Below are 27,799 nucleotides of genomic sequence, written 5' to 3' on the forward strand. Positions count from 1 at the left end.
CTGGCCAATACAATTCTCTCCTAGGACATGTGAACAGCCCATGTGCAACTGTTGAGTCGGCCTCTCTTGCAGGCCACGTGGGAGAGGGAGAGACACCAGGCTTACACCCATGTGCTGCATAATGGTCAATGCATGTATTGAAGCTAAGCGAGATACCTATAGAGTGGAGTTTGGTACAGGGGCAGGTACTTCTGATAGGCTTACATAGGCAGAGATTGGCTGTCCACACTCATAGAGGCAGGCCTGACCAACTACCCCCTTAATGCCCCTTTGCAACAACTTAGCCACAACATTGCTTGTTCCCAGGGCTGACCAGCCTGGTTTCCTCGCACAGCTCAGCCTCCCAAGGTTACTTTTCTGCAGCTGTGCCTCCTTATCAGTTCAGTTACTCAACCCTTATTTGCTCAGACTATTCAGTTCTGCCCAACTCTGCTCAATCCTGTTCAAACCCTGGCATGCCATCTATCAGAATTAGACATGTTGTATGCTGAACAATTAGAGCTCTATATAAGCACTGTTTTAGCCTGCAATAAAGGTTCAACTTATGCATCATATTGGTGTCTCAGTGTCACTCTGGTCCCTGCACCATCTAGGAAACCCCAGCAGATGTCTATGGAGGATATAGCGTATGTCAAGCCTATAGTCTTCTGCTTTGCTGATGTCTTCCCATTAGTTGCCACACCACTGAAAGCTAGGGGACTTCCTAGAGCCAGAGGTGGTGTTTCTAGTCTTTGTTGGGTTTTTGGGGGGGGGTTGTGGTTTTGGTTTTTCTCTGCAGTGGATATGCTTAGCCACTTTTTTGAAATTCTGTGAAATACTGGAATCTGCAGTATCTGCAGTTCTTTCAGTGGCTTAGCTTTGCATTGTGTGGTTATTTTCTTTCTCAGTGTCTTTGTTAACCTTCCAGGAATGGCCTATCAGTGGAGGCAACTGGGGTTTGATCACTCAGAGTTATCCAGAGATAATTATTACAGGGTAAGTGACACCACAGTGTAATAATAACTTTGTTAGTTGATCAAATAAAAGTGGAGACCTTTTTTTCCCCACATACAGACAACAATGTCCCAAGAGTGGTTTGAATGCATTAGGAAATTGTGTTTAGCAGGCAAGTCGTTTGCATAATCATGAGGCATTTACATTAAAACAAAAGTGGAAGATAAGGTAGGAGCAAACTAATAGCAAGTGTTTTGCAGGGCTTATCATTATTATTATGTGATCTTATAGGGTTCTATTTGCTATCAGTATATCCTGAACAAAACTTTTATTTTAACTTGTGGAAGATAGTTGAGTAATGTTTTAAAGCATAGAAAGTCTATTGAAAAGTTACAGAGTTCAGTTCCCAAAGGGAAGCCAAATTTTTTGTTTCAAAAAGGACAACCAAATACTTTAAATCCATTAGTTTTGATCTCTTTTGAGATGGATCCCTTTAATACTACTCTAAAGACTATGAGCAAAATTTAATTTGCAACTGTGCAGTGCCTCACTGAAAGTGAAAGCACTACTACAGTTTCTTTTAGAACAGCTCATTAGTGCTAATGAGGATTACTCTCACTTGGTACTATACTTTAGATTGCAGAGACTTTGAGAGACAGTCCAGAAAAAAATCTAGTCATCTGAATCTCAATTCTGAGCATAAATAAATCAGTTAGATGATGCATTGTATCAGCATATTTAGGCATCTTCTTTACATATGTCACACCAAATAAAGAGCATCTTTTGAGAAGGAAGACATGGTAAGATATACCAAGTGACTTGTGGGCAATGCAGGTAACTGAAGTCTACTTAAAATGAGAAATTTACATTAGCAGTGGAATTTAGGGAGGTAACCTCCAAATGTCTTTTTATCTTTTCTGTCACAAGGAATTGTGGCACGTTTGTAAAGTGAGTGGCTTCAAATAAATTGTGAAAATAAAGTGTCACTAAGAATAATAATAGTACAATTAATGTTAACTATCTATTTTCTACTCGGTAGCAAAGAGTTCTAACACTCCAACTAACCATTTTACCATCTCATTGATTTTTTAATATTTCATAGGCATGCTGATGGGTCAATCAAGTTTTGGGATGCCTCAGCAAGTAAGTGTTTTCATTAGTGGGTTGTTTCTTTATTCCTGTAAAATAAGAGTTAACCTAAACTTAACTGATTTCTCTAATTGCAGACTAGTCGCTCTCATTCTTCTTCGTGTAGAGTCTGTAACTCCATAGGAAACTTGTTTAGAATTAAATAAGATTAACATTATTTCTTAATTAATCATTTCACCATTTTTATCACCTGTAATGGAGTAGTAATTAATTAATGTGAGATGATATTATTCCCAAATTAGTATTGTTTCTTAATGTTGATATTCAGAACTCTCACTACTCCCGACCACTGATGATAATGGGTTCTTCACATGGCCATGGAAAACATACAGAGGAATAACTAGGTCTGGAAATAACTTGCACAAATATATTCACTTTAATTGAACTGGAAGAGAAGGTTCCTGCAGTCAATGTATATATCACTTTCAGTCAATATGCCACTTGCCCACTAGATGGATGCAGGGAGCTCCTTTCTGCTTATGGCAGAAGGCTGTGGTGAATTACAAGAGGCTATGAATATTTACTCACAAAATATTATCTCCTGACTCGTGAGGCTAGCTACAGCTTCAGACAGTACCCAAACAATTTCAAGGAATTCTGTTACTATCTTGTCAGCCTTATAGCTTCGCTCCTCTGGATGATCTATGTATCTCCAGGACTTCCCATCTTGGCAGAGTACTTTCAGGTGTAGGCAGGATGTCTTGTGATGTGCAGTCTTAGCACGGTGTCACGCTGGCTATGCAGGCCGATGACATGGAGGCATTTAGAGCCCGTTCCTGGTAAACTTGAGGCAGGCAGTTTCCAGCCAGTTCAGGAGAGATAACTTACAGTTTTAGTATAATGCTGCAGAAGGCAATGGTAGAATCGCTGCCAGAGGCAGAGAGCAATGGCAGCAGGCATGAATACAGTGGCAAAGCATGTTATGTTTACCTGCATATCTCTTTCTGTCAATGTAGCACGAGACCGATGGGCCTTTGGACACAGAATGGCCAACCACAATGGCAGTTACCCAAGCCTGACCATATTAGCTGAAGCCATAGGCTTGCTTTGCCCAAATTTGGGAAAAACATAGGTCTTGCACAAGCTAAGTGTGTGTACCTTGTTTACCATAGGATGTCAACCAGTCTGGGCAGGCCAGAGGCCTTAGACTCAGTGGCTCCAGTTTCTTTGTCCTTTTTCCTGCAGTTGATTCTCCCCAAAACAGAAGGAGGGAGAGCTGAAAAACATGTCTGGGCAAGCCAGGACATGTATAAGCCTATTTTTGTCCTCTCAGACCTACCATGACATCACCTGAGTGAAATTGCCCTGGTAATTCAAGGGCCAGCTAGACTGGAAGGGTTCTAACATGTTTTTTTGAAGCATCTTCAGACACACACTGAGCACAGAGATGCATAACAGGCAAATTGATTCCTTTTTAGTGCCAGTGAATTTCAGTGAGCTATTTCTGTCTTTTTAGACAGGAGAGAGGCATGTGTTTATAAGACATCAGCTGCCCATAAATTAAAGTATCTAAAAATGAGAACTGGGGCCAGTAGTAGTTTGTGCTAATAAAATAATCTATGTGCATAATTTGTGAAGGAAGACAGAAGAATGTCAAGTAAAATCACAATGCTTTTCTTCAGTGGAACACTGAACAGGCTCAAAGAGTCTGATACTGCTTTACATTTTCTTTCAGTTAAAGGATGAGTTGCATCTGATGGTACACACAGCTAGCAGTGAGAAGTGCAGTAAGAATTGCAATTAGAATGTCCTACACTAAGTTAGATGTTTTAATGAATCTGGTTCTGACTAACCTTGCTCCTGGTACTTAAAAGCTGTCTAAAGCCATCTTTGGATCATTATCAGTTGTCTTTGAGAGCTTCCAGAAGACTGGCAAGGTGCCAAAATGTGAAGGCGTGCGTCGGTGTGGGAGGGAACAGATGTAATGTGCGTGTTTAAAAACTGAGAGGAGGAGTATTTGGTTATCTTTCGTTTCACTTTTAGCTGGAGGTGGAATCTAGGGGGTGGGGAAGACCCAGAAACCTGATCGATTCTGTGTTGGTTTAAAAATCCTTTTCAGCATAGATCTGTCAAAAGGAAATCCTACCTGAAGGGAGGCTGTAGCCAGGTGGGGTTGGTCTCTTCTGCCAAGCAAGCAGCAGTGGAACAAGGGGACTCAGTCTTAAACTGTGCCAGGGCAGGTTTAGCCTGGAATTTAGGAAGAAATTCTTCACAGTAAGAGTGATTGGCATTGGAATGGGCTGCCCAGGGAGGTGGTGGAGTCACCATCCCTGGAGGTGTTTAAAAGGAGTGGATGAGGCACTTAGTGCCATGGTTAAGTTAATGAGAAGGGTTAGGTGATGGTTGGATTTGATGGTGTCAGAGGTCTTTTCTAACCTGGTTAATTCTGTGATTCTGTTAAACACACTTAGCTTCTTTCTTAAACAGAAAAATAAACCTGTTAAGGGGAAAACTGCAAGTATCCCAGATCTTGATTTCAAAACTGTTTAAATCTCCCTAATAGTACAGTTTTACTGAGGAATGAGAGAAGTGTGATTCAGGTAACGTCACTGCAGGATGTAAGAGGAGAAAGGCTGCTGTAAACTGAGTTTTCCTAATTATGTAATTAGTATTTGTAGCAGTGATTTTGGCTATTGACTAGACAATATGCCTGTGAAGTTTGAGAGCAACACCAAGACAGTTGAAAGAAGATGTAAGAAAGGATGTGCTTTACAGTTGAGAATGATATTGCTAATACCTGAACAGCATTGAAGCCAATTTATTTGAATACAGGATCAATGTCTTGCACTTAGAACTTGAATTCTTGGCGGGGGGGGGAAGTCTAATGGATTATCATTGAGATAAATAAGTGAGGATGTCTGTAAAACCAACATTTTTAAACTTGGGCACGGCCTCACTAGAGCAGTTCCAGGGAATGCTGTGAAAAATGTGGACTGATTAGAGGGCAGCACTTTTGAATGATCAGAAAGATTGGAGGAACTGCAGCTGTGGGGTCTAAGACACAGGTGAAATTGGAAATACTGCAAGGAGAAAGAAAAGGAATTTTGCTTTCATTGCCATAGGCTTAGCATGTGGGTATAGCACCTATAAATAGATGTCATTGTTATGTAGAGATCCTTCAGAATCAGCCTTACAAGGCTGTGAGGTCTTACTATACACCTATCAGGAAATTTGAGGCTTTGAGTTTTTGGTGTTTTTTCCTTTTTTATCCTAACCTGAATTGGGCACTGCATAGGCAGAGTTAACACAGATATTCAGTGCTTCTACTCTGCCCTCTTTTGCATAGCTATGGCAAGAGTGCCAGACAGTTCATTCATAGAATCAGCCAGGTTGGAAGAGACCTCCAAGCTCATGCAGTCCAACTTATCACCCAGCCAACTAGACCATGGCACTGAGTGCCTCATCCAGTCTCAGATTCTTTCATTTACTCCTCAGAACACAGCACAGTAACTTTGGATTGCCCTAAGATGTGTATTGTAGGCATGGGAATTGCTGGGATGGGATGGTGCTGGCATGCTATGAAGACAGGCTGAGGGAGCTGGGAGCGTTCAGTCTGGAGAAGAGAAAGCTCCAGGCAGATCTAAGAGCAGCCTGCCAGTACCTGAAGGAGGCCACAAGAAGGCCACAGAGAGACTGTTTGCAAAGGCTTTATAGTGGCTTTAAGTTTCTAAATGAAAAAAAAAAATATTAACAAGAGCAAAAATATCTGTGAAGATTAATTTGTATTTCTCTTTGTTCCTAGTAACGCTGCAAGTGCTCTACAAGCTCAAAACAGCCAAAGTATTTGAGAAGTCTCGAAATAAAGATGACAGGCCAAACACAGATATAGTAGATGAAGATCCCTATGCTATTCAGATCATCTCCTGGTGTCCAGAAAGCAGAATGCTGTGTATAGCTGGAGTTTCTGCACATGTGATTATTTACAGGTTCAGCAAGCAGGAAGTGACAACAGAAGTCATTCCGGTAAATAGTATAACCATTTTGGTAACTTTGGACCTAAAACAAGTTTCTGGTTTCCATTGGGTTTTGCAGCCAGTGACAGTTCTTTGTTCTATCTGTCAAAGTGGAGTAAACATTGACAGTGTCAGAAGTCAAATGAAAAGAGAAGCGAATGAAATGTGGAGAAGCGAATGAAATGTGGAGAAGTGAATGAAATGAGAAGTGTCAAATCATTTAGGGAGTCAATTCCCATTTTCCCCCCTTTAATTCCTAATAATTACCATCTCTCTTATCAAAACTATTGCAGTATGCAGAGCTAGAGGCATGCCAGGCATGCCCAAGGGTCTTTTGAGGGCATTGCCATAGCAGTGGTCTATTCTTTATAGGATGCAATGATGAGCTCTATTACGAGAGTTTGAGAAGTCCTTTATCAGGTGCACACAACTGGATTGAATGTATGAGCTGAAAGCTAACTTGAAGCCATTTCATTATTAAATGTTGTAGAATCATAGAATCAGGGTTGGAAGCGACCACAAGGATCATTTAGTTCCAGCCTCCCTGTCATGGGCAGGGACACCCTACACTAGATCAGCCTGGCCGCAGCCTCATCCAGCCTGGCCTTAAACACCACCAGCCATGGGGCCTCAACCACCTTCCTGGGCAACCCAGTCCAGGCTCTCACCACTCTCATGCTCAACAACTTCCTCCTCATATCCAGTCTGCACCTCCCCACCTCCAGCTTTGCTCCATTCCCCCCAGTCCTGTCACTACCCGGTATCCTAAAAAGTCTCTCCCCAGCATTTTTGTAGGCCCCCTTCAGATCCTGGAAGGTCACAAGAAGGTCACCTGGGAGCCTCCTCTTCTCCAGACTGAACAGCCCCAACTCTTTCAGTTTGTCCTCATAGCAGAACTGCTCCAGCCCTCTGAGCATCCTTGTGGCCTTATGTTGTATGTTCTAAGTATAGCTTTAATCATAATGTGGTTGTCTGAGGTTTTTTTTTTCCTCAGCATCTCCTCTCTTAGAGTCATCTTTTCCTTATGTGCAAGTCCTTCTGAAGGAATAATTTTTCCTAAATGACCTTTATAAATGATTCTCTAGCAAACTATTTGTTACTAGGAATGCTTTAATATATATAGTGCTTTGCTTCAGTCCATCAGTTAACTTCTGCACTGCAGGTACCAAGATTACAATGGTCAAAAACTTTATTTGCACTGCACAAGAATTAATACTAATATTGCAGATCTAGCAGAAAGAACTCTGAAATCATGACAAAGTTCTGCAAGATGTATAGTCATGCATTGCCAAACACTGAAAGCAGTCCCACATGTACAGTACAAGTTAGAGTTGTCTGTATGCCTTCAGCTCTTCAGTTTTAGCATCCCTGAAATATACCTAGGCAAGTCATCTTTAGAGCTGTGCATTTGTTGTGCAGTGAATGATAATTGAATGGGTTCAGCATTAACTTCCTTGCTTATATTAAGCAGGAAACTTCCTAACTGCAGGTAAATAGGTTAGCTATGCATTTTTCAGTAATCTTGAGCTATTCAGTCTGCAGTAGATGGTTTGAGTGTCTCTGAACAGTACCTCTGTGTTTAGGTTGTGCTGTTCTCTAAAGTGTTACCTTGTGAAAGATGGAGAAGTCCTTGATGTGACTTCTATCACTGGTGTTTTCAGCTGCACTTCATTTAGTTGATATCTAGCTTCTTGAAAGACAGTTTACTGATAATTTCTTACTTTACAGATGCTGGAAGTACGTCTGTTATATGAAATAAATGATGTTGAAACTCCAGATGGGGAACAGGTGCCACCTTTACCAACTCCAGGCACAGGTTCCAACCCTCAATCCATCGTTCCTCAGTCTCATCCATCTACCAGTAGCAGTTCGTCTGATGGACTTCGCGATAATGTCCCATGTTTAAAGTAAGTTTCTGTTAGGCTTTTGAGTGAGAAAGTTCACAAGAACATAGGGTTAGAATGGCATGTGGCAGCAATTTTTGGTTTTCTTAAAGCAACATTTTCTAAGTACCTGAAAGCTGAGTTCTCTAATAAGAGATTAGTATTGCAATCTTGGTTTCTTTAAGCTCCATGAGATGATTAATGTATATATACACACACAGGCTCACAGGGTGTTGGGGGTTGGAAGGGACCTGAGGAGATCATCGAGTCCAACCCCCCTGCCGGAGCAGGACAATACTATCTAACACAGATCACATAGGAACACATCCAGACAGGCCTTGAAAGTCTCCAGAGAAGGAGACCCCACAACCTCTCTGGGAAACCTGTGTCAGTGCTCTGGGACCCTTACAGTAAAGAAGTTCCTGCTTGTATTGAGGTGGAACCTCTTTTGCTGCAGCTTATACTCATTGCTCCTTGTCCTATCCCAGGGAACAAGTGAGCAGAGCCTGTCCCCCCCAACTTCTGTCCAGCCTTCAGATACTTATCAACATTTATCAAATCCCCTCTAAGTCTTCTTTTCTCCAGACTAAAAAGCTCCAGGTCCAGCAGCCTCTCCTCATAAGACATGCCCTCCGCTGCACCCTCTCCAGCAGATCCCTGTCTCTCTTAAACTGGAGAGCCCAAAACTGAAGGCAGTATTCCAGATGAGGTCTCACCAGGGCAGAGTAGAGGGGAAGGAGACCCTCCCTTGATCTGCTGGACACACTCTGCCTAATACAGCCCAGGATCCCATTGGCCTTCTTGGCCACAAGGGCACATTGCTGTACCATGGCTAACTTGTTAGCCACCAGGACCCCCATGTCCCTCTCCACAGGGCTGCTTTCCAGCAGATCACCTCCCAGCCAGGTGCAGTTTATTATTCCTCCCTAGATGCAGGACTCTGCACTTGTCTTTGTTGAACTTCATCTGGTTCCTCTATGCCCAGCTTTCAGTCTGTCCAGGTCTCTCTGGATGGCCACATGGCCTTCAGCTATATCAGCCAAGCCTCCCAGCCTGGTGTCATGAGCAAACTTGCTGAGCAGACACTGTGCCCTCATCAGTGTCATTGATGACACGTATTTGGAACTGCCTGCTTTAGGAACTTTGACGTACATAATAGCATAGTTCTGGGTGCTCATGCCTTACAACAAACATTTTCAGTAGCAAAAGTATAATTACTTTGGAATCTCATTGTCCAAACAACTTCATGGAAAAGAGAGCTGCAAAACTTTAGGCTAAGTCCAAAAATGTTACTTTTCCAGAGCCTTAGGTTTTTAGGGCCAAAACAAAAGCAATGAAAAAAATTTACAAGCAGCTGAGAGATTTTACCCTCTTTAGGTTTATAAATACAGTCTTCTCTTATGTCACCATGGAACTACTTTGTAGTTTCTGGTCAGGAAACAGAGCTAAATAAGTGTCCCATTTGTATGGATGTTCATTTTGCATGATGCCTCATTGAATTATAGAATCAGCCAGGATGGAAGAGACCTCCAAGCTCATCCAGTCCAACCTAGCACCCAGCCCTATCCAGTCAACCAGACCATGGCACTAAGTGCCTCAGCCAGGCTTTGCTTGAACACCTCCAGGGACGGCGACTCCACCGCCTCCCTGGGCAGCCTATTCCAGTGCCAATCACTCTCTCTGACAACAACTTCCTCCTAACATCCAGCCTACACCTCCCCTGGCACAACTTGAGACTGTGTCCCCTTGTTCTGCTGTGCTCTCAGTGTAGGTCTTTTCAGTGTAGGGCAGATTTTCAGCTTTTTTTTTTTTAATTGGGATTTTTTTTTTCCCTTAAGGTTCCTTCTGTCTGTAAACTTTAGCACATTTGAGAAGAGAAAGCTGATAGATGATAGTCTTCTACGAGACTGTGTTGTGAGGCCACTGGACCATTACCTTTTTCCTTACAGAGAAATGTACCTTGAACTTAATTTTCAGATACACAGTTAAGATCATAGAATGGTTTAGGTTGGAAGGGACCTCAAAGCTCATCCAGTTCCAACCCCCTGCCATAGGCAGGGACACTTCCCACTAGGAACAGGTTGCTCAAGGCCACATTCAACCTACACTTTCCTGTGTAGGTTGCACAGGAACACATTTGGATGAGTTTTGAATGCCTCTATAGAAGGAGACTCCCTAACTTCTCTTAGCAGCCTGTTCAAGTGTTCTGACACCCTCGCAGTGGAAAAGTTTTTCCTTATGTTTAGGTGGAACCTCCTCTAGTCCAGCTTGCACCCCACTGCCCCTTGAATGGGTAGCAATTTCATTTTAGACACTTGAAAACCTTCCTTCAGCTATTCAAGTCAGAACTTCAAGTTAATGCTGTTATGCCTTGCTCTGAGGAGGGAGCAGAAGCATTTGTGATGAGTACTCAATGAATTTTCAGTGCCCTCATGAATCAAAAGAACCCTTAAAGAAGTGAATGACAGTTTGCAGTGGTGTTGGTTTTTTTCCTTGGATTTGTGGGTTTTTTCTCCTTTCTTTGTGATGCCTTTTGTATTTTTCTTGTTTTGGGGCAAGGGAGGTTCTTGGGGGGGGGGTGTTGATTTGTTTGGTGTTTTTTTATGTTTGTGGTGTGTTTGGTTGGTTTTTCTTCTGTTCAGGTCCAGTGTAGTGTAGAACTTAATGAATTCTAAGCCTAGAAGGAGAAAATGGAGACTAGAGAGTCATTAAAACAAGATACTGTGTTTCATTTGCTTTGCAGAGTTAAAAATTCTCCTCTCAAGCAGTCTCCAGGCTACCAAATCGAGTTAGTTATCCAGCTAGTGTGGGTGAGTGGAGAGCCTCCTCAGCAGATCACTAGCTTGGCAGTCAACTCAGCATATGGCCTGTGAGTATATTGCACACAGTTTTTTCATTGTTCTGTTCAAGTCATGGAATCAGTCAGGGTTGGAAAGGACCACAAGGATCATCTAGTTCCAACCCAACCCCCCTGCCATGGTCAGGGACACCCTACCCTAGATCAGCCTGACCAGAGCCTTATCGAGCCTGGCCTTAAACATCTCCAGGGATGGGGCCTCAACCATCTTATTTTAAATTGTCTATTAAATAAAGTTAATTCCCTGTGTGTGTTCACATGAGCTGCACAGCAGCATGAGATGCAATCAGCCTTCTGTGCTGACATAAGATTCCTTTTGGCTCCTGGCAGATCCCAATAGTGTTAACATCAGAAACAAGTCACCTGACACTGTAGTGCCAAGAGCATCACTTAAGGCTGTCAGCTAGGTTGGCAAGCAAAATGAAGGTGATCTATTCTACTCAGTGTCATTTACCAATTAAGCAATGCTGCATTCTGAAGTAGGAATTTCTCAATGCCCACAATTCAGGGTAAGTCATAAAAAAGGAGGAGGTTTTAAAATACTGAACAGCATCAAATACCGATGTCAAGCTTCAGCAATGTTTGATTAGTACTATCTTTTCTTCCACTTCTCTTTTTCCAGAGTAGTTTTTGGAAACTGTAATGGTATTGCCATGGTTGATTACCTGCAGAAGACAGTGCTCTTGAACCTTGGCACAGTTGAACTGTACGGCTCCAACGACCCTTACCGCAGGGAGCCACGCTCTCCCCGGAAAACTCGACAGCCATCTGGAGGTGAGTGAGCAACCATGGCTTGGTTCTGAGCTCACCTGGGCTGGTAGTGTATTTTCTTTGAATACAAGTGTACTTTGCTCCATGCTTTCTTCTTGAGCTGTCCCTGATGACACTACTGCAGCTTTGTTTCTTCATGCTTAAGGCTGGTCCTTAGTGGATTCTGCTGATGCTCGATGTCGTTACTTAGCAGTGTAACATCTGCTTTAAGAAAAAGCAGGTGGGAAAACATCTGGGTGAATAAGTACAAATGTACAATGGGTTTGTGCAGTTCACAAGATTTTTTTGACTTAAAGACCAGCATGAGCTAGAAGTAGCTTGGTGTTGCTGATAAACCTAGTACCCATATCAGGTGCTTGTAAAAACCTATCAGCGTTTGGAGATAGTCAGCATACCTGCTGCTAGCTTTTGGCTTCCTATTCTAAGCTGTCACTAGAAATGACCTTGATGAGTTCTGTGTGGTATGTCTTGCATGCTGTTATATTGTGTCTGAGAGAAAGCCTTTGATTTAAATGAGACTTTGACTTAATGAAGTCGAGGTAAGTTTTGTAAGTTAATATTTAATTTGAGTTGAAGTGGATGCTCTAAGATGAATGTTACTAAATAACCAGTTCAGAAAAGATCCAGCTAGCACCAGCCAGCTTAGTTCAGCTGAGGAAACTGGTCTAAAAACCAGTAGGGAAGAACATACAGAGTTGGTGTCCTGTGAGATAAAATACTTCTAAGAAATAAAAAACTCTACTAAGAAAATTACTTTTTAACAGAGTAAGAATTGTCTTTACTGGCTGGCTGTGTTAATTCCTCTTGGGAACAAAGGGCTTAACTTCTTCATTTAGATTACACACTGCCTTTTGGAGTGTTAAGCATTACTTGGTTTGTTTTCTTCACTTTTAATGTCATGGATCTGCATAACTGAGTTAAAACTGTGTCCAAGATGGTCATGAATGAAGTCCATTTTCCTTGTGGATGTCACAATGTGCCCTTGTGGCATCCTGGGGTGTATTAGGAGGAGTGTGTCCAGCAGATCAAGGGAGGTTCTCCATCTCTACTCTGCCCTGGTGAGACCCCATCTGGAATACTGTGTTCAGTTTTGGGCTCCCCAGTTGAAGAGGGACAGGGAACTGCTGGAGAGGGTCCAGCAGAGGGCTACAAGGATGATTGGGGGACAGGAAGGCATGTCTTATGAGGAGAGGCTGAGGGACCTGGGGCTGCTTAGTCTGGAGAAAAGAGGACTTAGAGGGGATTTGATAAATGTTTCTAAGTATCTGAAGGCTGGACAGAAGTGGGGGGGGAACAGGCTCTGCTCACTTGCTTCCTGGGATAGGCCGGGGAGCAATGGGTGTAAGTTGCAGCACAGGAGGTTCCACCTCAACACAAGGGGGAATTTCTTTCCTGGAAGGGTCACAGAGCACTGGCACAGGCTCCCCAGGGAGGTCGTGGAGTCTCTTTCTCTGGAGACTCTCAAGGCCTGTCTGGATGTGTTCCTGTGTGATCTGTGTTAGATAGCATTGTCCTGCTCCAGCAGGGAGGTTGTACTCAATGATCTCTTTGGGTCCCTTCCAGCCTCTAACATCCTGTGATCCTATGAAAACTTTTTTCCCCCCACACCATTTTAACACTAATGATCTGCATGATAAGAGCATTTTATAATCCTGGTTATTTAAGTTATTGTGCTGGCTTTTTTTTTGTCTCAAATGCACTGCTAGTGTCTTGGTGTCTTTCCTTTTCTCATTGCTTCACAAAGGAATGCTGACTGTGGCTTCTTGCATGTGCGGCCTTTCTAACTTATATTCAGAGTCTGTGAAAAAGCTTCGCACCTCTTATATAAGTAAGTCATCATCTCATGGCAGTAAGATATTTCTGAACATCTGAATTTGATTTTTCACTTTTTCACTTCCATTAAATGTGTTTGGTCATCCATTTTAGGTAACTTCGACTTCTAGAAACTGATTTTAATCCGTCGTGTATCTATTGTGTGTTTTGTGCTCATATCATCTTAAAAAAGGAAGGAAAACCCAGCTGGGATAGTCTGTACTTTGTCATTTAATATTAAAACCAAAAGGAGAACCTGTCTGATGTCTGCAGAGCCAAGATCTTGCTTGCCAAACTTAATACTGTTTTGAGACATGACAGTAGAAGCATCTTTTCCTTAGTCCCCTTTAGGGCAGAAGAAGTGTTTGAAGTCCAGCATTAATATTTAAGATGGTAAAATAAGGAAAAAGTTGTTTGTCTGTTCTAGATAATGACTGACTTCTACATGATGTTATTCATAGAGATTCACAGTGGAGGTGTCTTCTGAGTTGCAGAGCCCTAGGGGATATGCAGGCACTTTTGGAGTTGGGGTGCCTCGTGCAAGGCAGGTGGCCCATCGGAGTCCTGACTTACCTGACTCTTTCTATCATTCACAGCACCCAGCAATTTGAAGTGTCAATATTTGCCATTGGCATGGGCTGCCCAGGGAGGTGGTGGAGTCACCATCCTTGGAAGTGTTCAAGAAAAGTCTGGATGGGGTCACTTAGTGCCGTGGTCTGGTTGATTGGACAGGGCTGGGTGCTAGGTTGGGCTGGGTGAGCTTGGAGGTCTCTTCCAACCTGGTTGATTCTATGAAAATAAAGCATAGTCTTGTTCATTTCCTTAGTATGCCAGGTCTCTCAGCCCTTGGGCAGAGGTAGGCAATCTAACATCATCTTTTGGTGAAGGAGGGTAGAATAAAACTAAGAATGACCTGGAATTTAAACAAAAAATCTCTGCTGCCAAGGGAGGAAGGGGACTAGGCATAAAAGAAATGTATCATCTTGCAGAGTTGAAAACAAATATTTGCTACTAATTCTTTATTATTAGGGGAAACAAAAGGTGAGCAGAAGTACCAGAAGTGGTTTCTGAAGGCAACAAATGGCTGAATTTACCCAGACTTGTTTTAATATATTCCTAAATTAAATAGTTTTGTACAAATTCAAGAAATAGTTTTGTACAAATTCAAGAGAGATGTTGAGGTACTGGAATGTGTCCAGAGAAGGGCAACAAAGCTGGTGAGGGGCCTGGAGCACAGCCCTGTGAGGAGAGGCTGAGGGAGCTGGGGGTGTGCAGCCTGCAGAAGAGGAGGCTCAGGGCAGACCTCATTGCTGTCTGCAACTCCCTGAAGGGAGGCTGTAGCCAGGTGGGGTTGGTCTCTTCTGCCAGGCAACTAGCAGCAGAACAAGGGGACACAGTCTCAAGTTGTGCTGGGAGAGGTCTAGGCTGGATGTTAGGAGGAAATTGTTGTCAGAGAGAGTGATTGGCCAGGGAGGCGGTGGAGTCGCTGTCCCTGAAGGTGTTGAAGAAAAGCCTGGCTGAGGCATTTAGTGCCATGGCTTAGTTTATTGGCTAGGGCTGGGTGTTAGGTTGGACTGGATGAGCTTTGGAGGTCTCTTCCAACCTGGTTGATTCTATGATTCTCTATAGGACATCAGTCTTACACTCTTGCAACTTTCTTTTGGAGGGAGTTGCAAGATCTTATAACTTCTCAGCTACAGCACAATACTAGAACTTTTTTTAAGGTAACATTTCTAGCTCTACCTAAGGCAGGATTCTGATTAGGATTCTGATAATACAGAAGCAGCTCTTATATGCATGTGACTTTTGAAAATGTGTTGGATATGAGAAAAAAAAAAAACAACAACCAAGCTTTCTTTAGTTTATAACTTTCAGAACTGGGCTTGAGTCAAAGTGGAGGAAAATATTCATAACACTCTTCTGGGATTGCTTGTTCTAGTTCTTTTCCCTATCCCCCTTCTCCTTGAGCTGGACCTGGCCATAAACTATTTGTATTTCCAACTTAACTATGAACTAAACCAGGCCAACATCAGCTGTGGCTATGCCCAGTCCAGAACTGAGTTAGAAAGGTTGATAGTTGAGTTTGGAGTTTCTTTGACTCCCATTTTTTCCAGTCAGGTGTTCTTAAATTTAACTCTTTTCAGCTTCATGTCAAGCTAGTTCTAGTTGTCATTTTTAGTGAGGCTGGTTTCCACTGAAGCTGTAGGTCATTCAGGGAGATCTGCTTAAAACTGAGTTGTTCACATAACAAATGTCTCATGAAACTTACTTTGTGTCAGTTAATCATAGAATCAACTAGGTTGGAAGAGATCTCTAAGATCATCCAGTCCAACCTCCACCTGACTACAGCCTTCCTTCAGGGAGTTGTAGACAGCAATGAGGTCTGCCCTGAGCCTCCCCTTCTGCAGGCTGCACAACCCCAGCTCCCTCAGCCTCCCCTCACAGGGCTGTGCTCCAGGCCCCTCACCAGATTTGTTGCCCTTCTCTGGACACATTCCAGTATCTCAACATCTCTCTTGAATTGAGGAACCCAGAACTGGACACAAGACTCGAAGTGTGGCCTGACCAGTGCTGAGTACAGGGGCAGAATAACCTCCCTTGTCCTGCTGGCCACACTGCTCCTGAGCCAGGCCAGGATGCCATTGGCTCTCTTGGCCACCTGGGCACACTGCTGGCTCATCTTCAGCCTAGTATCTACCAGTACCCCCAGGTCCCTTTCTTCCTGACTGCTCTCAGCCACTCTGTCCCCAGCCTGTAGCGCGGCTTGGGGTTGTTGTGGCCAAAGTGCAGAACCCTGCACTTGTCCTTGTTCAATGTCATCCCATTGGCCTCTGCCCACCCATCCAGCCTGTCCAGGTCCCTCTGCAGGGCTTTCCTACCCTCCAGCAGATCCACAGCTGCTCCTAGCTTGGTGTCATCTGCAAACTGACTGATGCTGGACTCAATCCCCTCATCCAGATCATCAATAAAGTCATTGAACAGGACTGGGCCCAGCACTGATCCCTGGGGCACAGCCCTAGTGACAGCTGCCAGCTGGATGTGGCACCATTCACCATCACTCTCTGGGCCCAGCCTTCCAGCCAGCTCTTGACCCATATCTGAGTGAATCTGTCCAAGCCACAAGCTTCCAGCTGTGCCAGGAGCTTGCTGTGGCAGATGGTATCAAAGGCTTTGCTGCAGTCCAGATACCCACTACATATCCACAGCCTGCCCCACAGTCACCAGGCAGGAACCTGATCATAAAAGGAGATCAGGTTGGTCAGGCAGGACCTGTCCTTCCTAAACTCATGCTGGCTGGGCCTGACCCCTTGGCCATCCTGTAGGTGCTTTGTGATGGCACTCAAGATGACCTGTTTACAAAAATTAACTAAAAACTATACTTCAGCTGTAGTATTGCAGGCAGCATGGCAATTTTTGGCTTTTAATGGCACAGTCTGTTGGTTTTGGGGTTTTTTAATTCCTTTTGGAGATTTTCAATTGTTTGTTTTTTCTACTAGAACTCAGATAAAATAAAAGCTCACTGGAAGGTCACTTTTTCATCTATTTTTGTTCTAGCAGGTTGTTGTCCTTGCAGTTCTGTGATGGAAACTCTTGGATCAGTTTGTTTTTAATCAAAAAATCTATAGGAGATTGAGCCTGAAACCAGAGACCTTTTCCAGGGGAGCTGGCTTGCTGCCAGCATGCACCCTCCTGCTTTCAGGCTACCTAAACAGGCAGGAGAGATTGTTAGACCAGGTTGTTCTAACCAGTCATGGACAGACTCAAGTTGTGGCAGGGGAGATCTAGGCTGGATGCTAGGAGGAAGTTGTTGGCAGAGAGAGTGATTGGCATTGGAATGGGCTGCCCAGGGAGGTGGTGGAGTCCCCATCCCTGGAGGTGTTGAAGCAAAGCCTGGCTGGGGCACTTAGTGCCATGGTCTGGTTGATTGGCCAGGGCTGGGTGCTAGGTTGGACTGGATGATCTTGGAGGTCTCTTCCAACCTGGTTGATTTTATGATTAACAGTGCAATTATCAGATGATCATACAAGGACTTGGTGAAATTCCTCTCTACAGGGAGCACTTTGGTAAACACCCTAGAAGATAACTTCTGTAAATGACATGGATGAAGAGTTGGCAAATGACCAAATGCAGCAGGAAGTACAAAGCAATGGGAGAATAATTGGGAAAAACCCTGCAGTAGTTTCAGGTGCTCTAATACATAGTTATAATCTTTGAGATCCCTTGCACCTGACTTTCTTTTGCAGTTACATTTTTGCTCTGACAGTAGGGTTTCTCAAAACAGAAATCATATTTGTACTTGATGTGTATCTATAGTGTGTAAGTGATTGTTCTGATAAGTCTCTTTTCTTGAAAGCATGGTGGCTCTCTAATGAGGAAGTGTATTTGGTGAAGAAAAGCTTTGTAGGAAGGGGACTGAGTGGCTGAGAGCAGCCTGGAGGAAAGGGACCTGGGGGTACTGATAGATACTAGGCTGAAGATGAGCCAGCAGTGTGCCCAGGTGGCCAAGAGAGCCAATGGCATCCTGGCCTGCATCAGGAACAGTGTGGCCAGTAGGACAAGGGAGGTTATTCTTCCCCTGTACTCAAAACTGGTCAGACCACACCTTGAGTACTGTGTCCAGTTCTGGGCCCCTCAATTCAAGAGGGATGTTGAGGTGCTGGAATGTGTCCAGAGAAGGGCAACAAATCTGGTGAGGGGCCTGGAACACAAACCCTATGAGGAGAGGCTGAGGGAGCTGGGGGTGTGCAGCCTGAAGAAGAGGAGGCTCAGGGCAGACCTCATTGCTGTCTACAACTACCTGAAGGGAGGCTGTGGCCAGGTAGGGGGTGGCCTCTTCTCCCAGGCAACCAGCAATAGAACAAGGGGACATAGTCTCAAGTTGTGCCGGGGTAGGTCTAGGCTGGATGTTAGGAAGAAGTTCTTCACAGAGAGAGTGATTGGCATTGGAATGGGCTGCCCAGGGAGGTGGTGGAGGCACCGTCCCTGGAGGTGTTGAAGAAAAGGCTGGATAAGGCACTTAGTGCCATGGTCTGGTTGACTGGCTAGGGCTGGGTGCTAGGTTGGACTGGATGATCTTGGAGGTCTCTTCCAACCTGGTTGATTCTATGATTTAACCTGCAGACACTGTGGGTAGCGGCCAAAATAGGAAGGCAAAAAACCCCCAAGTGAAATGTTGCAGAAATTCTAGCACAGCTGGCTGGTTTGTATCTGATAAGAAATGGAGGAAAGGATAAGATAGCAGCTTTATTTATTAGACACTCTTTTTGTGTTCCAGCAGGTCTTTGTGATATTAATGAAGGTACAGTGGTGCCAGAAGACCGCTGCAAATCACCTACTTCAGGTAACCATAACTTTCTCTGGTCTTCAGCTTCCTTTCCCAGGAGATTGCATGCTTTAAGTCAGCATTTACTATTTAGTAATATTAAAAAAGACCTATGGTGTTCTGACAAACTGTTCCAGCAGTCATCAATTCTGCAGTGTCACACAACTAAGCTTTCAAAACCAGGCAGATTTAAAGAGATGTAGTAGGAGTGGGTAGTAAAGATGCATGAAGAGAGATACAATCTGAACTCTTAATGCTTCAGGGAACATAGTTCATGTGACTGTGTTGCAGAGATCTCAAAAATGGTAAAGATTACTTCTATAAAAACTACTTTATTTCTGCATCTTCATCAGTGGTAAGTTAATCTTTTCCTTTGGAATCACAAGTCTTCAGGAACTGGCAACCTTTACAAAGTAGGAATTCCCTAAAGGCTCCCCCAGCTGCTTTTTGTTTTGTTTTAGTTGCTGCTGCTCTCCATGAATATTTTAAATGAAAGCTTCCACAATATGTCACTTAGTAGTTTGATTAATATTGGCTGGTTGAGGCTATAGCCATTTTATTACTCAATAGTGCACATCAATATATAATGTTTAAGATTAATATGTCGTGCCTGTAGGTAATAATTTGTCACTTGGCCTCACTGTTACTCCTAATAAAACTCCCTAAGTCAGTGCTTCATTCAGAGCTATGCTGGGATGACAACATTGGAGGCTTGCAGAAGTACCTGAGGTAGTATGTGTATTCTTTGCAGTGCAGTGCCAAATGGTCATCAGCACAGGAAATTCAAGATAGATTCCTTTTCTTTTTCATAACCTCTGCCTTTCAAGACCAAGTTGAAAACCTAACAAACTGTGATGGTTTGGGTGTACCCTGCCCTCCTACACTTTTAGAAATGCCCAGCTAGACTCAGTCGGGCTCTGGGAATATAAATGAAGCTATTTATTTACAGCTGGCACAATATATAAGCAGATATTTACAGTCTATACACTTATAGACAGAAATAGACAAGGTAAAAGTAATACAGAAACACAACTCCCCTCCCAGAAACCTGAGTCCCCAGGAGGGGCTCTCAACCACCCCTGCACCTTCCCCCTGCCCCTCTCAACCTTACCCCAGTCCTAAGGAAGAATGGAGGTTCAGCCAAGAGGTTAAGAAGCAAAGGTGAGTGGAAGGTGAGGTTAGGGAGATGCAGCTCAGCTAGAGCCCAGCCAGAGAGTGCAGCAAAAATGGTGAGAGTGTTATCTAATGTTTACCCTTCTTGTTCCCATACATCTCAGCGAGACTGTGAGGGGAGTAGACATCACCATTATTTTCTTTTCATAGCCTATGATCTACTTTTTCTCACCAAAACTTTCTACCCTGCTTCAAACCAGCACACAAACCCAAAATATACTGTTTGTAGCTCTAGTAGAAATTTTACCACGATTTTTGATTTGCCAACTGCTGCCTTTTGATGCTCATTTTTCAATTCTGCAAATTTATATTGGTCAATATCATTTTCTGGTCTTGTTAGGCCTTTATTAGAGTCAGTTTAATTGATTTATAATTAACATTTGACTGGAAATGTTAAAGTCTTAACTTTCATGACATCCTGTGTAACATGAAGTACTGACCTACTGGAGTTGACAGCTTGATACTTTTGGTTTTTAGTGCAGGTGCTTTTGTGTGGTGTTTAGAATAAAGTGTATCTTTTCTGTTGAATTTTGAAGTATCCACACCAATGTCTGTGAGCATCTTGCTGCGTGGTGCTGCAGCTGTGCTAAATCACTTTCTCTATCAAGTGAGGAGAACTGTAATTCTTACTAAGGTATTTGAGTCAGATTCAAAGTCATAGAATCAGTCAGGGTTGGAAGGGACCACAAGAATCAGCCAGTTCCAACCCCCCTGCCGTGGGCAGGGTCACCCTACCCTAGAGCAGGCTGCCCACAGCCTGGCCTTAAACGCCTCCAGCCATGGGGCCTCTAACCACCTCCCTGGGCAAACCCCTTCCAGGCTCTCACCACTCTCATGCTCAACAACTTCCTCTTTGTATCCAGTCTGAATCTCCCCACCTCCAGCTTTGCTCCATTCCCCCCAGTCCTGTCACTCTCTGAGAGCCTAAAAAGTCCAGGCTACCTCTGGATTCTGATGTACTACACACACTGCGCTACACTGGACCTTAGCCAAAAGGCTGAGATGCAATGAGGTGGTGGAGTTGCTGTCCCTGGAGATGTGCAGGAGGAGACTGGATGAGGCATTTGGTACCATGGTCTGGTTGACTGGATAGGGCTGGATGATAGGTTGGACTGGATGATCTTGGAGCTCTCTTCCCTGGTTGATTCTATGATTCTACTGCTGTTAAGTGTACACAGCTAATGAGTTGTAACCCTTAGTCTATATTTTTTGTTTCCCCCTGCTCCAGCATCGCTCAAATGCCAACCAAAAGCAGTTATGTTACCACTAAACCTAAAAACATTACTGAACTTGAATGAAAGGATTTCTTTCATAATTTGGAGGTGGAGCAAAACTCAGTTTACCTTTTCAGTGCAATGAAAGCAAACCCAAAGGTGAAATTCAAATTTGATATGGAAAAATCCTAAATTCAACAATCTGCTTCCCCTCCCTTTAAGATGATCAAGATAAGAAGGCATCTTAGAGTAGATGGATTCAAATGTCCTGGAGGAAAACAGCACTAGGGCAAGGTTCCTAATTCTGCAGAGGTAGAAATCAGTCTCTAATCTGTGAGTTGACTCTTCAGTTGACAGATTGTTTTGAAGTTAACTCTTATTAGAGTTTGGAAAACTGAGTATATCATACAACACAAAATATTGAAGAGAAGTAAGTGTGAAGTACCCAAAACAGTGAATGGACAAAAGATGATGAAGCCACTGTTGCATTCCAGTGTGAAACAGTCTTGAAGCAGCAAGGTTGGGCTGGCTTTGCTTCCCTCACTTCTGTCCTCTCACCTTCTCCAGTTTCCTTTGAGGAAAGTACTTGGAGGGAAACACCTCCTTGGCAGGGAACTCATTTGGTCAGATCTCTGAATAGAGAAGACCTGCAGTTCCTTAGGTTTGGTTTAAGTTTGATATCATTCCTGGGCAAGAGCACAAGACTGGAAGGAAGCTGGAAATGGCATTCAGTCTGCAGAGAAGTGAGAGAGAGTATTTTTGAGAAATCAACTGCACTGCAGTCATGAGCTTGAGATGCAGAAGGACATGTTTGGGTTTTTTTCAGGTTACGATGATAAATAGCCCAGTGCCAAAACTTGCTTGTTACTAGCAGTAAGATTGGAGGATGGGATTGGCAATTGAGTGTGTTATTGGCTTTGAATGTTGAAGTATGATCTGTAAAAGGCACCAGCTGCTCCTTGGAGTCAATTCTGCATCTGTCAAAGTCTTCCATCTCTTCCACTTGCCAGTGTGCAAGTGAAGTGGAAAATACTTCCATTGGACTCCCTCAGTGGGTGGTTATACAGTTGAGAGGACTGTGAAAGGGACTACCTGACAATACCAGTTAGAAGAGTATCCTACAGTTTTACCACTGCTGTTTATTGTTATGCCAGTGTTCTGTGAATCATCATTTAGGTTAATACTTGTGTCAGGCACCATGGTTAGAACGGCAGTATCATTATTCAGTGTAAATACTGGGGTTTTTTTTCCAGGGAGGGAAACAGTTTATAAAATTACTGTATTGCTCAACAGTACTTAAGAGTATAGTTGGTGTGGTTAATCTCAGTATGGTAGAGTTCTTGTCATACCCAAATAAGTAGGTGTGCTAGATAAAGATTATCAGTATTTGGTGGTTTAACACATCATTGTATCATCCTTAAACGCGGAGCTTGTGTTAATGCATGGGGTCTGTGTCCAAAATACTGTGTGTATATCCTTGTCATTCTGTCTTCACTCATAGGTTCTGGTTCACCAAACAATTCTGATGATGATCAAAAAATGAATAATTTTATAGAAAAGGGTACAGTATTTTTTTTTTATTTTCTACAGTCTTTTTTTCTCTTCGGTTCAGTTTTTAATGCGCTTAGATTGATCCTTTATATTAAAATATTATTTACAGTGAAGACCACAAGCAGAAAATTTTCCAAGATGGTAGCCAATGACATAGGTAGGAATTAGAACAAATTCTGCTTTGTTCTTAATCCAGTGCCTTACTCTATGCAGCACTAACACAGCAGCAAATTAATGAAGTACAATGCAAATGTCTATGCATTAAGTGATTAATTGTTTTATTCTTTGTGCTAATTGGTCATTCCTTGGGCTGCTTCTCTACTCAATGCACTGGGCAACACTTAATTTTTTTTTAATCAAAAATATTGGTGTTCTAAGTTCTCTGATTTTGCAGTTGCACTTCTTTTTTTCTGGATGGGTGAAATTCTAATCTGTACTAAGAGTTCAGTCTATGCAAGTCACAACATTATTCCACTTCACAAAAGTATGCTCTCTTTGAGAACAGGTGGCTGGTGCAGTTTCTTTGTGTTGCATTTGTAGCCATGGGATCAAGATAGGGGAAGGATAATTTCTTAATCATCTGGAAGAGGACCTGGTCATACACATGTATGTATATACACACACATGTGTATACTGTGGATACCCCATTACCGTTAAAGAACTGCATTTACTTTGCTGCATCCAACAGTGACACAACACCTTCTAAGCTTGGCTTGTGTCTTAACAGTTTGGCCTTGGAATATGTTGTATGCAGGCAGATTGAACCCTTTTATGATCGGAATGGAAATTAATTCTACTTCTGACAGCTGGGTCATTTAATAAAGGAAGGTGAAAGGCCCAAATGATTGAATTTTGGGCAAGGACCTGTTTCTTTTTGGATTCCTTGTGTTAATGGTTCATTTTGTTTCCATTTTGCATGCTAGCATATCACTGCAGAAGGATTTGATGTTACCTGTCTTGTCATACCAAAAAGTTCAAACCACTTTCTCTGGTAAAACTGCTTGCATGCTAACCAATGATTTCATAGGTTGTATGAAACAATTGGTTAAGACCTCGAAGGGAGATTGCTTTTCCTGTAGTCTCCTTTGGCTTTACTGTGTTGCAGTTTTGTCTTTTTCCTAGACTACTAATCCCTTTCATTGAAATTCAGTAACTGAGAACATGGATCTTTCAGAATTCAGTGAGAGAAATGAGTGTAATGAAGTTATCCTTGGAGTCTGAGGTACATAACGGGGAATAGCAAGAGACCACCCTTTGCTCGGTACTCTGAGCCCTCCTTGCAGCGCTGACAGAAGCGTTAGGGAAATGAGTTCTGAGACAGTGGCTGCTGTTAGTGTATTATGTCAGTTCACCTGTAACTCAAACAAATAACTATCATTTCCATGAGTATTGATGAATATGTCCTCGTCAAGGAAATTCAGCCTACCCAGAAACTTGTGTGCAGCCCTTCTAAAGGAAAAATAGCACTTAATCTCGTGTGTGTTATATCAATGGCTGTTGGTAAGGTAACGTTTCCCTCTCAGGCCAAAGCAGTCCCTTCTAAACTTCAGACAGCCTATTTTGTGCAGTGAACATAGTAGGTTTGAGTGTGACTGTTCTTCAAAGGGTAATGTTGTGGTTTTAAACAAACATGCTAAGGACAGTTCTGTAAAACTCATGACATTTGTTTCAGCTTTAAGCCTTTCAACTGAAAGTATTGTGAGTGTTTTACATAAGTGAAAAAGCAAAACAATTCTTTACAAGTAATGTGTTCTTCAGTGTGTAAGTGAAATACAGACTTCATTGAGACAACGATGCATTCCATAGGTAATCCATGAGCATTTCCCAGTCAGCTCACACTGTGCTTTGTGAAACTTGCAGTTAATTTTAAGCTTAAAAAAATTATTTCATCTGCATTCTGTTAGTTTCAAGTGGTCCAATGCCTCACACTGAATGTTTTTGTTTTGGTATTTTGGTTTTTTTTACTGCCATGTTTGCTCTGCATGCCTCTTTCTGAACTTAGGTTCTAGGCTCTTCCACGTGAACAAAGCATCTCTTCCTCGGCGTTAAGAGTTGTATGATTTTTACATACCATTGTCTTAATCTGAATATGAATGGACTAAGAATTTGTTGTGATTAACTTCTTAATGGAACTTCATTCTTTGTCAATGTGTGAAATATAACTTGTCAAAAGGGTTGTGAAACAGAACAAGAATTACTTAGGTTGCTAACTTCAGTGGCTATTAATATCACTCCTGTGTTTTTTGTCACGTGGGAACAGTAAGTAAAGGAATGCTGCTTGCAAAATGAGAAGTAGCTGTAATGTAGATGAGAAGACCTGTCTAATACATGTGCAGTTAGAAATGTGAAGCCTTCTCTAATCACTTCGTTGAAACTGATGCAGAGACATCTTCATTTCTGCAGTCTTTCGTTAGCGTCAGTATCAAAGGTTCTTGCTTTGTTAAAGGATCAAAAGCCACATAGAATCATAGAATTAGCCAGGTTGGAAGAGACCTCCAAGATCATCCAGTCCAACCTAGCACCCAGCCCTATCCAGTCAACCAGACCATGGCTCTAAGTGTCTCATCCAGTCTTTTCTTCAACACCTTCAGGGACAGTGCCTCCACCACCTCCCTGGGCAGCCCATTCCAATGCCAATCACTCTCTCTGCCAACAACTTCCTCCTAACAGCCAGCCTAGACCTCCCCCGGCACAACTTGAGACTGTGTCCCCTTGTTCTATTGCTGGTTGCCTGGCAGAAGAGACCAACCCCACCTGGCTACAATGTCCCTTCAGGTAGTTGTAGACAGCAATGAGGTCTGCCCTGAGCCTCCTCTTCTCCAGGCTAAACAACCCCAGCTCCTTCAGTCTCTCCTCATAGGGTTTGAGTTCCAGGCCCCTCACCAGCTTTGTCTCCCTTTTCTGGACACCTTCCAGCACCTCAATATCTCTCTTGAATTGATGAGCCCAGAACGGGACACAGTACTCAAGGTGTGGCCTGACCAGTGCTGAGTACATAAGACTGTAACACTAGCATGAATCAAACTAAATGCAAATGCTTCATGTACTAACACTTAAGATTGTTGTGTACACTGTTAAGATCAGTTAGTCTTCTGCTTTTTTCCTGAATACTGGGTTCTGAATGTGCCATGCTAAGGAATGGGTAGCAACTCAAATTGAAGGTGTGTTGTAAATATGTTGCTCTGGGCTCACGTTTCCCTTTCATTTGCATCAGAGGTGAACTTTGAAAAATTCCAGTTACCTTGGAGGTACTTCTGATCATTTCTAGCAACGATCAAAATCACTGTACCCATTATTAAAAGCAACCATTTCTCTTAGGAATGGTTAACATTAAATAGTGTGCTGTGAATTACTCTTAGGAATGGTTAACATTAAATAGTGTGCTGTGAATTACAAGAGAAGTGTTCCAAATGGAGGTGAACTTAGAGGAACAATTGATAGGAAGTACTGAATTTCAAAGGCCATGTCATTATTATAGAAAGGTGTTGTGATCCAACCTCAGTGGAGGAAAAAAGGTATTTCAGTCATACTTCAGTCAGTTGTGTGGTATGAAGATATGTCTGTCATCTATCTCTATGTAGGCAGATTTAGATATATAAAATAGGATTTAAGTGTATCATAGAGTCATAGAATCAACCGGGTTGGAAGAGACCTCCAAGATCATCCAGTCCAATCTAGCACCCAGGCCTGTCCAATCAACCGGACCATGGCACTAAGTGCCTCATCCAGGCTTTGCTTGAACACCTCTGGGGACAGTGACTCCACCTCCCTGGGCAGCCCATTCCAATGCCAATCACTCTCTCTGACAACAACTTCCTCCTAACATCCAGTCTATACTTCCCCCAGCACAACTTGAGACTGTGTCCCCTTGTTCTGTTGCTGCTTGCCTGGCAGAAGAGACCAACCCCACCTGGCTACAGCCTCCCTTCAGGTAGTTGTAGACAGCAGTGTGGTCCCCCCTGAGCCTCCTCTTCTCCAGGCTAAACAACCCCAGCTCCCTCAGCCTCTACAAATCAGGCCACAAGTTAAGAGGTATTATAATGTCAGTTTCTCGAAGAAGCATGCAAAATACCATTTACTCAAAGGCCTTCACTACTCTCAGCTGCTCAGGGCCTCATCCAGCCTGGCCTTAAACATCCCTAGGGAGAAGACATCTACAGCCTCACTGGATAACATATTCCAGAGTCCCACTGCCCTCATACTGAAGAAATTCTTCCTAAGACCCAGCCTAAACCTACTCTCCCTCAGCATAAAACCATTCCCTCTTGTCACAGAATCAACCAGGTTGGAAGAGACCTCCAAGCTCAGCCAGTCCAACCTATCACCCAGCCCTGTCCAATCGACTGGACCATGGTACTATCACCCAGCCCTGTCCAATCGACTGGACCATGGTACTAAGTGCTTTGTTGGCTTGAACAGCAGTGTGCAAGAAGGAGCAAATCAACTCCCCAAAGTGCTGTCTTGCACCACCTGCAGAGGGGGTAGTCTTGGTTGTAACTGTTGCAGCAATTACCTCCAAGAGAGATATTAAACTCTGCTATGACAACTCCTACTTGAGGTCAATCCCATCTGGCATGACCACTCAACATCAGCTTTCCCCTGTTGTGCAACTGGAGTGAAAAGCGTGGCACTGAGCACTCCTGAAGGATCTCCATCCATTCTTTTTTGTTTTCTCTGCTTTGAATCTTGTCTGGCATGTTGCTGGTTTTCATCTGAGGCATAGCAAAGCAGTCCTCCAAAACTATGGTAAATCACTGACCAGAATACAAGCAGATGTTCATTTTAGTTTTGTGGTTTGGGGGTGGGGGGTTTTTGTTGGTTTGTTTTGTCATTTGTTAAAGTAAAGTTAGTTAAGAATTTCTTAGCTGGTGAAATATTCCTGTTTTCTCATTGCATCTTTAAAGGTTTTATTCTTTAAACACAAGATGGCACTACTGCACTTAAATAGGTTCTTCTTTGCTGTTTACATTTGCATTGAGGCTTTTGACACACCAGTGTGTGGTTTGGAATGGTTTTGGGTTTGGCACAGCACAGGAATTCACAACCTCTAGCAATGGCATCCTTTTTAGCCATTCTTGTATCCCTTTGTCCTACTAATGAGACATAGGTCAGTGTTCATACAAAATGGTATCTGACAAATTGAGTTTACCTTCTCAACCACACAGCTGGCCTTTTTCTAA

The 27,799-nt window shown here is 43.0% G+C and overlaps 1 protein-coding gene across 4 annotated transcripts in view; it reads left to right on the forward strand.

Annotated features, from left to right (window-relative positions):
- STXBP5 (syntaxin binding protein 5) overlaps positions 1–27,799 on the forward strand; it is a 131,157-nt gene that overhangs the window by 79,294 nt on the left and 24,064 nt on the right. For 2 of the 4 annotated variants that reach the window (XM_064158271.1, XM_064158274.1), the window contains 7 exons: positions 908–975; positions 2,036–2,076; positions 5,825–6,045; positions 7,764–7,942; positions 10,662–10,787; positions 11,398–11,549; positions 18,634–18,699. In XM_064158271.1, the coding sequence (XP_064014341.1) occupies positions 908–975; positions 2,036–2,076; positions 5,825–6,045; positions 7,764–7,942; positions 10,662–10,787; positions 11,398–11,549; positions 18,634–18,699 (853 nt within the window). The remainder of the gene's footprint in view (positions 1–907; positions 976–2,035; positions 2,077–5,824; positions 6,046–7,763; positions 7,943–10,661; positions 10,788–11,397; positions 11,550–18,633; positions 18,700–27,799) is intronic. The other 2 variants (XM_064158272.1, XM_064158275.1) reach the window with 1 other exon arrangement.

Source organism: Pogoniulus pusillus, chromosome 18 (genome assembly GCF_015220805.1).
Source record: "Pogoniulus pusillus isolate bPogPus1 chromosome 18, bPogPus1.pri, whole genome shotgun sequence".
Classification (NCBI taxonomy): Eukaryota; Metazoa; Chordata; class Aves; order Piciformes; family Lybiidae; genus Pogoniulus; species Pogoniulus pusillus.